The sequence below is a fragment of the Lepidochelys olivacea genome (assembly GCF_965140295.1).
Source record: "Lepidochelys olivacea isolate rLepOli2 genome assembly, chromosome: 10".
NCBI classification, from domain to species: domain Eukaryota; kingdom Metazoa; phylum Chordata; order Testudines; family Cheloniidae; genus Lepidochelys; species Lepidochelys olivacea.
Genome location: NC_140420.1, coordinates 51324226 through 51334511, shown reverse-complemented (window position 1 = coordinate 51334511; position 10286 = coordinate 51324226). Strand labels below are relative to the sequence as shown.

At 40.0% G+C, this 10286-nt stretch overlaps 1 protein-coding gene across 4 annotated transcripts in view; it reads right to left on the bottom strand.

The window, feature by feature from the left end:
* Positions 1 to 77: 77 nt before the first annotated feature.
* ACSBG1 (acyl-CoA synthetase bubblegum family member 1) overlaps positions 78 to 10286 on the bottom strand; it is a 66936-nt gene continuing 56727 nt past the window's right edge. For 3 of the 4 annotated variants that reach the window (XM_084641334.1, XM_084641332.1, XM_084641333.1), the window contains 3 exons: positions 6555 to 6694; positions 4688 to 4934; positions 78 to 393 (listed from right to left, as the gene is read on the bottom strand). In XM_084641334.1, the coding sequence (XP_084497460.1) occupies positions 317 to 393; positions 4688 to 4934; positions 6555 to 6694 (464 nt within the window). In that variant the 3' untranslated portion in view covers positions 78 to 316. The remainder of the gene's footprint in view (positions 394 to 4687; positions 4935 to 6554; positions 6695 to 10286) is intronic. The other variant, XM_084641335.1, reaches the window with a different exon arrangement.

Below are 10286 nucleotides of genomic sequence, written 5' to 3'. Positions count from 1 at the left end.
TTAAACCCACATTAGTATGTCATTAAGTTTAACTCATTTAAGACCAAAAGTAAAATATTCACGACGGGCAATATAAATACTTATCTGTAGCAAGAAATTTTATTACTTTGCAGGCTGAATTACAACTAGATCTTTATATGGATGTTTCTCTTCTAATGCCTGTTGCATAGGGTGCAAAACAAATGGTAGGTGTGCTAGCCTAAAAAAGTAAATCCTCAAATGCATTTGTTGGGAGCTGTTTCCGGCAACACAGAGTTGGTGAATTTGTTTTGCTTCATGGGAAACTTGCAGACAATACTTGGCACGAAGACTAGCTTTATTCTTTGTAAAATGAATCAATTTCATCTTTGTATTTTTCAAGCACAGCAAGTCGTTTTAATTTCATCGTAGGACCTAAAACAAAAAACATACCACCAAAAAACAAACCAAAGTTGATTACAAGAGGAGAGAGAAATTACAGCAAAGTTTCCTAGCTGGAGGGTCAACAAGCCCTAGTACATCATTCCTGCAAAGGGACTGACTAGTAGATGTTCCTGTTGCTTCAAGGGCTGATCTCTCATAGGAACTGTAGAATAGCTGGGGCAGAAACAAAGTAGTTCAGTCCAAATGATTTGTGGACAAAGCAATGTCAGGCTTCATGACCAGAGGTAACAAAATAGCTACTGCCCAGTTTAGTAATACTTTAAGAGAACTAATCAAGCTTTCTCCCTTAATGTCCTTAGTTAAAGAGCCCTCTCTTATGGCAGGTCTACACTATTGCTTAAGTAAATCTAACTTGCGTTCCTCGGGGTGTGAAAAACACCCCCCCCCCCCAAGCAATGAAAGTAACAGCAACCTAAGTGTTGTTCACACCAGCGCTATGTTGGCAGGAGACGCTCTCCCACTGACATAGCTTCTGCCTCTCCTGGAGGTGGATAATTATGCCGATAGGAGAGAATTCTCATCGGCATAGAGCACCTTCACCAGACACACTACAGCAATGCAGTTACACCGATATAGCACTTCTGGTGTAGACCTGCCCTTAGCAGGGTTGTGTCTACTTGTTACAAGAGCCCTGGACTTGACATAACCTGCAGCCACCTGTGCACTTAGCCACCATGGGCTGGAAGCGAGGACCCCACATCGCGAGAAAGAATTTGGCCTTGCTTAGGCAGACAAAAACATCTGCTCAGCTGTAGTATTAAAGGATAGCTGACCTTGGTCTGGGTGCCTACCTGTACGTTTTTTTGCTAGAGTTGCTTTACTGATAAGAAGAAATTGAGATTTCTTTGCTGTTGCTAGGGAAATGGTCAGCCCATTAGGGGTTATTTTGAGTTATGCTTTGTTTTGAATTACGTATAAAAGAATTTAGTTAGTGTGTGTACTTTGGAGTAGTTCTTCTGAGAGGATTTCTATGAGCTTGCAGTCTGACAGCTATCTCCCCAGCGCGTAGGAGGAAGGCCAGCCACCAGAAACCTGCTGCTGTCACTGGATACTGCCTCAGACTTCGGGTAACTCTATTCCGGGGTGCTCTAAGTTATTTCTATTTTAGATGTGTGCTTTGTACTCAATAAAAACAAGGATTTTTGGGTAGAAGCACTCATGTATACCAATCATTTATCAGAGGGAGGTGCTGTTCCCCCCCAATTTGTTTCCTGATATCACCTGGAAAACAGAGATTAGTTACCATAGGTTTGGGTTCAAATAACCTAGAGTAACATACTCACAGGGTCCTCCCAAAAATTGCATCTTACTTTCTGTGAGGTTGTGTTTTGCTTACTTTTCTCTCTATCCCCTCTCCCCCAATCTCATGTGATATGCACTAAAGACAAAATCATTATAATACTGAACGGAGCAAGGAATGTAATAACTCAGCATTACCGTAGCCAGGGCTGAAATAGGAGTTGGGAGATATATGCTTACTCCACTCACGGAGACTATAGGGGATAACTGAGTCAGAATGGATGGAGAGAAGAAACTAAATATGCCCTCAGCTACACTAGTCAGCAGGGTGGAAGGAAGCAGATGCAGCCATAGAGGATACTGCTACCAAAAAAGGATCCACTCTCACACACATGGATGCATGCTAAGAGTATAATTGGTGTAGCTAATCATTTGATGGTATCAGTACAGAGCCTTGAAGGAGAAGCTTAATTTCAACCTGAGACAGAATGAGTCAAGAAGCTATTGGAGGGATTTAAGTCAGTGGGATGAGATGTAGTAGACAGGGAAGGTAACTATAGCTATGGTGTGGATGGATTTGAGTGGAAAGAAATAAGTCATCAGGGCTGTAGAAATGCACGCATTATTTCCCAAACAACTGCAACAACCTCCAATAGGCCCTAGTGGATGGGCCCCACAATTCATTTATGCCCAAGACACTTTATTTTAAAAAAATCAGCTTCTTGGAAAAAAGTCATATCTATCTACTTGGTAAACATGAACCGCATTCCTATAAAGGACACCCCATTGTTATAACCCTATAAGGTTAGAGGAAGGACGACATGCTGTCTGCATTATTAAAGAAATAGAATGTAATGGATACCACACTGTTATTTTTCCGACATCTCAGTTCAGCCACAAACTAGAATACAGAATTTTTCTGTTCTGAAATAATGTTGTGAATGAAGGAATCAAGGCCTCAAACTTTTCATCCACTAGCACAGTTCAAATTCACTTGATCGGAAATCATTCTGGTATTGAATAACTGGCATGTGACTTTGGCACTTTTGAAAATTTTACCGCTAGACAGTATTATCCAAGATGCTGCTCAAGGCTAAGATTATAACCTGGAAGAAACTAACACTGACAGAAACAGACCCCCCACATGTATATTAACCTCCCACCTTTGACATGGTCCCTTTCTTCCTTTACTAGATCTTCTGTGTATTTGGCAACAGTGTAAATCTTTCATACAATATGTGACACACGGCCAGAAAGGGTAAGCATCCTGCAGGATAAATGACCCAAATTCAACCTTTAGAGACATGTTAGAAAAGTATGTAAATGGTAATTAGGGCCATTGTATGTCACATAGGCTAGAACTTTGAAATGTAAACCTGTATTATTAGCAATTAGAGGTGATACTAATTGTATGTGTGTACTTATATCTTGTTTGAGGTTAACATGTAACCAAACGGTTCCTGTCTATGCTGTATTCTGTTAATTCAGAGATCAAAAGGAGATCTTAACATTTAAATGAACTGTAAAAATAATAATATTACTGTATTCATCTCTCTGTGAATGTTGGAAAACAGGCAATTGCTTTATGTTAATCCATGTAGCTAATTACCGGTGATGCTTAGGAAATAGGTCTACTTCAAAGTCTCTCTGATTGCCTATTGTTCGCTTAAGGACTCCATGCTGTAAAGAGAAGGCCTGAAACTGTATAAAGATGTCTGGGGTCCTGATCATTTTTATCTCAGATCTGCTTGATGCTTTATGTGGGGAAGCTTGAGTCATAAATCATCTCCAGTCCTGCCTGGATCACCCTGAATATGAACATTGGACTAATTCTGAACTACAACGCTCACCATCTCTACTATAAAACTGATCTCAGAATGGTACTCATGTCTGCATGTATACTGATCTTTTAACCAATATGTTCTTTTTTAATAGATTTGAGTTTAGTTAATAAGGATTGGCTGTAAGCGTGTCCTTACACACTTACTGGAATATTCATTAATCTGGGAGGTAATGTGTCTGATCTTTTGGGATTGGTAGAATTTTCTTATATGATGAATAAGATTTTCAGTAATCCTCATCATATTTGACTTGGGTGTCTGGGTGGAGGCTGAGTTACTTTAAGGGAACTGTATCATTGGCTTCTGGGTAACCAGTGAGGTATTATAGAAGCTGTTTTGTGCTGACTTGGTAAATCTAAGTATTGGAATATCCACCAGCTTTGGGGATTGCCTGCCCCATTCTTTGCAGTTTGCCTGAATTGAGTTACCTCAGTGTGGCTCCCCTAGGATCCTGGGCACACAATACATCTTTAAATACCTACAGGGGTCCGCATAAATATTCTGTATTCCATTAGTTAGAAGTTAAAGTTGGTGAAGCAAGAAACTAGAACATCTTTCACCAACATATATTTATTTATTTAATTATTGCTCATAATTTTCCCTCCCCACAAAAGACAGGCCTTGGCTGCCAAATTACCTTGATTTCCTGGTTAATTTTTAAGCAAGGGTTACAATAAGATTTTGTTTTCTCTGATTAAACTGACTTCATTTTACCTTCTTCTAAAAAGAGAAAAAGCTGTGGACACAATTAACAATTATTAAATAGGTTGGCATATAGATTATATAATTTTTTTTGTATTTTTGATTCTTTCTCTGGCACCAAAATTGTAGGACTTCTTGAATTTCTTAATTTAAAAAAAAATTGATCAAGGATAACTTACCAGTATGTTATATTAAGGTTTTTATGAAGCTCCCATATTTCACAAACCATGGGTTAAATTTCAAATTGTAATATGAATTGATTTTATCCTGGAGTGGTTGACATCCCTAAGATTGTATCAATATCATTGTTCTGTAATCTGACAGTGTGAATTGCTATCAGAGAATTGTCACTTGTTTCGGAAGAGCTATATAACTCCCATCTCCACCATTCCTGAGAAATAGAAATCCCAATCTTACAGTACTCCACACCCCTCCTGTATTCACTTAGTATCTCAGTATAGATTAGTATGCAGAGGTCTCACCAAATTCTCCACCAGAAATGGAGAAATCCCTTTCCAGGACTGTCCATTTCTGAATATGCTGAACACTGGCAGTGGACTTCATGTTGACTCTGTCGATTCCTTCTTGAATGGCCTGGTAAACAGCCTGATCTCTTGTTGCCACAATCTCTGACACTTTAGTGGCTTTGCTGCCAATTTTCTGGCAGAATTCTCTGGCTTGCTCTGTCAGATTGTCAGTAGGATCGGATGTATCTGGGTCCAGAGCACTCTACAATATCAAGTGACAGAGTTTCAGTATTAATGGCTGGCTCCAATAGGGCACTAAGTGTCCTCAATCCCCACTCAAACCAGTGGGATTTGAGAGCAGCTCAGAGTATCAAAACTTAAGTGAAACAGTCCAAACTGCAGTCCTAAGTCTACAAAATGGGACCATTTGTGGACTCTTGCTAGATGAGAGATAGTTTGTCAATTTGGCCACACAACGCAAACAGGCTGGCTAATATGTGATCGTCATGTATGTGACATGATCACATTTGAAACATGTCAAAATATTTAACATAGAAAAAGCTCTGTATATACTCTGAATAAGTTTAGCACTGTGGGTATGTCTACACTGCATTAAAAGACCTGGCCAGAGTTAGCTGACTCGGGCTTGCGGGGCTCAGGATGCAGCACTTTGAAACTTCAGTGTAGACATTTGGGCTTGGGCTGGAGCCCAGCTTTGACACCCTATAAGGGAGAGGGAATCTCAGACTCTGGGCTTGAGCCCAAGCCCAAACCTCTACACTGCTATTTTTAACCCTGCAGCCCAAGCCCTGGAGCCCAAGTCAGCTGATCTAGGCTCTCAGACTGGGTGCTGTGGGCTTTTTATCACATTGTAGACATACCCTGTGTTTTTCCAAATCAATTGCATTGTTATTTCAAGAAATGTATTCAAGATGCTGTTTATAAAAATGGCTTACTGAAAATTGTATAGTTCTGTTTGATCTCTCGAGACAGAGCTGCTGTTTAAAATTAGAAAAAATATATATTTTTTACACTTGGTGGTGGGGAGGAATCAGTGACAGAGATAATAAATATAAAGGGTGACTAACCCTGGGACACCCGAGACAAGAAATTTTATATAATAATATACTGGGCCCTTTTTTTCATTCTGTTACTATAATATTTGCATTTTAACAAAGGACAATCTTTCAGTTGGGCTTGATCCTGTAGCTCAGCTATTCATAATCTTGTTCCTAAATTCATTCTTTGATTTCTTCCCAAAAGGAACAAATAGGTGGAAAATAGGGTCTGTTAGAAAGTAAACATTCTCTGTCTTAAGCATAAATTGTAATGAGAAAACATGGCCAGAAAAGCCTTTTGTGTAAGTAGCTATGAAACTGTGTAGCCTTTTGTTTTTTATGTATTGAGACTTTAAAATTCTAAGGACTCTGCCTGTGCAGAGTGACAACAGCCCATTATAGAGAAGGCAAATGCTGAACTCTCATGGAGACCTCACTTCTGCTCTTCCAGGTTTTTCTTAATGCAAGTGAATTTGAATTTTAGACTGAAAGTAAGTCTTGTTTTGTTTATGGAAGAATATTAGAAATGAATGTGAAGTATTTTTTCTGCTATACAGCATAAGGGCCAAATCCTGCTTGCTCACAGCAAATCTACCAGCGTGAGTAAAGCCAGCAGACTTTGTAATTTGAACATTTTTCCCAATGTGGAACCACACACACACACACTTGCTATTTTTCAAACCAGAAAAATATCCAGGAAGTTTCAAGTCTTTTCACCCCTAGACTTCAGGCTTCATTAAACTAACAAGGTATCTAGAAGATTTTAGATCTCAGGAGTTTAGTGGGGTGTGATTTTGTCAAAATCAGCAGTAAGAGTAGTTTACCTTTAAGGTCAGCAACATTGATAAGAACTTCTTTTGATCTCCAATTAACATAGCATTGCTAACAATGGGCAGTTCCTTTTTGACCTCATCTTCAATTGGGATCGGAGGCACATTTTCACCTCCAGCTGTAATAATTAACTCTAGGCATAAAAAGAAACTTATTAGTTGAATTCAAATAATTTCCTCACAGCTGCCTAAGAGGTGGGCTGAACCATTTATCACATTCCTGCTAATAGAAGATAATAGGAATACCAATAGCTTTCAAAGAGAACAAAACTTGTTTAGCTGTGAAAATTAACCTTCCTGAAAGCCAGATATATCCTTTGCAATATCCCTAGAGGGCACTCTCTCTCCCTCTGTAACAAACACAAACACACACTATTGTGCATACAAAGCAAAACCCTTTATACCAGACTGCAGATAACCTAAACTCTTGGTTAACTGAAGATTAATTATGACTCTCGAGGTGTTACTGATAACCTGGGATTTTCAGCAGTTAGGCTCCCTTCAGTGCTATCTGGCATTCATTCTCTTTGTGCTCTAGTGTTGCGAAACTGCGAAAATCCCTTTCACAGCTGGCACCATAATAAAAAGCAACCTTAAAACCACCCAGAGGGGGCAGGTCAGCACAAGCAAGCACATGGAGATGGATCTTTAGAAGAAGCAGATCGGCACGGAACAGCCAGGGAGTAACTGGGGCAGTCCAGAGTAGGGCTGGATGAATAATAGATTTCTTGGTTTGCTGCCAATAAAATAAATAATAATTAATAATTGTTTGGGGTCAAATGAACCACTGAATTCCTTGAAATTTTCAGCGAATCAAGAAGTCACAATGTCATTCCATTCTGAGCATTTTGTTTCCTTCAAAATCAAAATGTTTTGTTTTGTTTTTTGACCATTTTAAAATGTTTTTGATTAGTTTTATTTAAAAAACAAAGGACATTTTAAAGTGAAGAGTCATTTCAAATTTTAAAAAATGATTTAAAAAAAGTCTGTGACATGGCCAGAAAGGGTTAAGTAGCTTGCAGGCTAAATGACCCAGGGTCAACCTTTTGAGACATGTTAGGTAGGCTGGAACTTTGAAATGCAAACCTGTATTGTTAGAAAATTAGAGGTGATACTAATTGTATGTGTTTACTTATATCTTGTTAGATGTTAGACATGTAAACAGACAGTTCCTGTCTATCACTATAGCTACTGATTCAGAGATCAAAAGGGAATGTTAACATTTAGATGAAATCTTGGGTGAAATAATGTCATTGTCTATATGTCTCTTTAAAGTTTGTGGTAAACAGTATATGAACTGTTTAATGGATAAATTACCTTATTTCAGAGTAACAGCCGTGTTAGTCTGTATTCGCAAAAAGAAAAGGAGTACTTGTGGCACCTTAGAGACTAACCAATTTATTTCAGCATAAGCTTTTGTGAGCTACACCTCACTTCATCGGATGCATACTGTGGAAAGTACAGAAGATCTTTTTATACACACAAAGCATGAAAAAATACCTCCCCCCACCCCACTCTCCTGTTGGTAATAGCTTATCTAAAGTGACCACTCTCCTTACAATGTGTATGATAATCAAGGTGGGCCATTTCCAGCACAAATCCAGGGTTTAATAAGAACGTCTGGGGGGGTAAGGAAAAAACAAGGGGAAATAGGTTACCTTGCATAATGACTTAGCCACTCCTAGTCTCTATTCAAGCCTAAGTTAATTGTATCCAATTTGCAAATGAATTCCAATTCAACAGTCTCTCGCTGGAGTCTGGTTTTGAAGTTTTTTTTGTTGTAATATCGCAACTTTCACGTCTGTAATCGCATGACCAGAGAGATTGAAGTGTTCTCCGACTGGTTTATGAATGTTATAACTCTTGACATCTGATTTGTGTCCATTTATTCTTTTACGTAGAGACTGTCCCGTTTGACCAATGTACATGGCAGAGGGGCATTGCTGGCACATGAGGGCATATATCACATTGGTGGATGTGCAGGTGAATGAGCCTCTGATAGTGTGGCTGATGTTATTAGGCCCTGTGATGATGTCCCCTGAATAGATATGTGGGCACAGTTGGCAACGGGCTTTGTTGCAAGGATAGGTTCCTGGGTTAGTGGTTCTGTTGTGTAGTATGTGGTTGCTGGTGAGTATTTGCTTCAGGCTGGGGGGCTGTCTGTAGGCAAGGACAGGCCTGTCTCCCAAGATTTGTGAGAGTGTTGGGTCATCCTTCAGGATAGGTTGTAGATCCTTAATAATGCATTGGAGGGGTTTTAGTTGGGGGCTGAAGGTGACGGCTAGTGGCGTTCTGTTATTTTCTTTGTTAGGCCTGTCCTGTAGTAGGTGACTTCTGGGAACTCTTCTGGCTCTATCAACCTGTTTCTTCACTTCCGCAGGTGGGTATTGTAGTTGTAAGAATGCTTGATAGAGATCTTGTAGGTGTTTGTCTCTGTCTGAGGGGTTGGAGCAAATGCGGTTGTATCGCAGAGCTTGGCTGTAGACAATGGATCGTGTGGTGTGGTCAGGGTGAAAGCTGGAGGCATGTAGGTAGGAACAGCGGTCAGTAGGTTTCTGGTATAGGGTGGTGTTTATGTGACCATCGTTTATTAGCACTGTAGTGTCCAGGAAGTGGATCTCTTGTGTGGACTGGACCAGGCTGAGGTTGATGGTGGGATGGAAATTGTTGAAATCATGGTGGAATTCCTCAAGGGCTTCTTTTCCATGGGTCCAGATGATGAAGATGTCATCAATATAGCGCAAGTAGAGTAGGGGCATTAGGGGACGAGAGCTGAGGAAGCGTTTGTTCTAAGTCAGCCATAAAAATGTTGGCGTACTGTGGGGCCACCCGCGTGGGGGTGGGGGGGGAGAGAAAACCAGGATTTGTGCTGGAAATGGCTCAGCTTGATTATCATACACATTGTAAGGAGAGTGATCACTTTAGATAAGCTATTACCAGCAGGAGAGTGGGGTAGGGGGAGGTATTTTTTCATGCTTTGTGTGTATAAAAAGATCTTCTGTACTTTCCACAGTATGCATCCGATGAAGTGAGCTGTAGCTCACGAAAGCTTATGCTCAAATAAATTGGTTAGTCTCTAAGGTGCCACAAGTACTCCTTTTCTTTTTGCAAATTACCTTATGTTAATCCATGTAGTTGATTACATGATGTTTGGGAAACAGAAAGTTACATCAAAAGCCTATTGTTCACCAGCAACTACACACCACACCACAGAAACACTAACCCAGGAACCAATCCCTGTAACAAACCCCGTTGCCTTCTCTGTCCCCATATCTACTCTAGTGACACCATCAGAGGACCCAACCACAGCAGCCACACCATTAGAGGCTCATTCACCTGCATATCTACTAATGGAATATATGCCATCATGTGCCAGCAATGCCCCTCTGCCATGTACATTGGCCAAACCAGACAATCTCTACGTAAAAGGATAAATGGACACAAATCATACATCAGGAATGGTACATCCAAAACCCAGTAGGAGAGCTCTCAATAACAGATTTAAAAGTATCCATTCTTCAACAAAAAAAACTTCAAAAACAGACTTCAACTAGAAACTGCTGAGCTACAATTCGTTTGCAAACATAACACCATCTATTTGTGCTTGAACAGGGATGGGGAGTGGTTGGCTCACTACAAAAGCAATTTTCCCTCTCTTGGTATTGACACTTCCTCATCAGTTATTGGGAGTTGACCACATCCACTTTGACTAAATTGGCCTTCAGC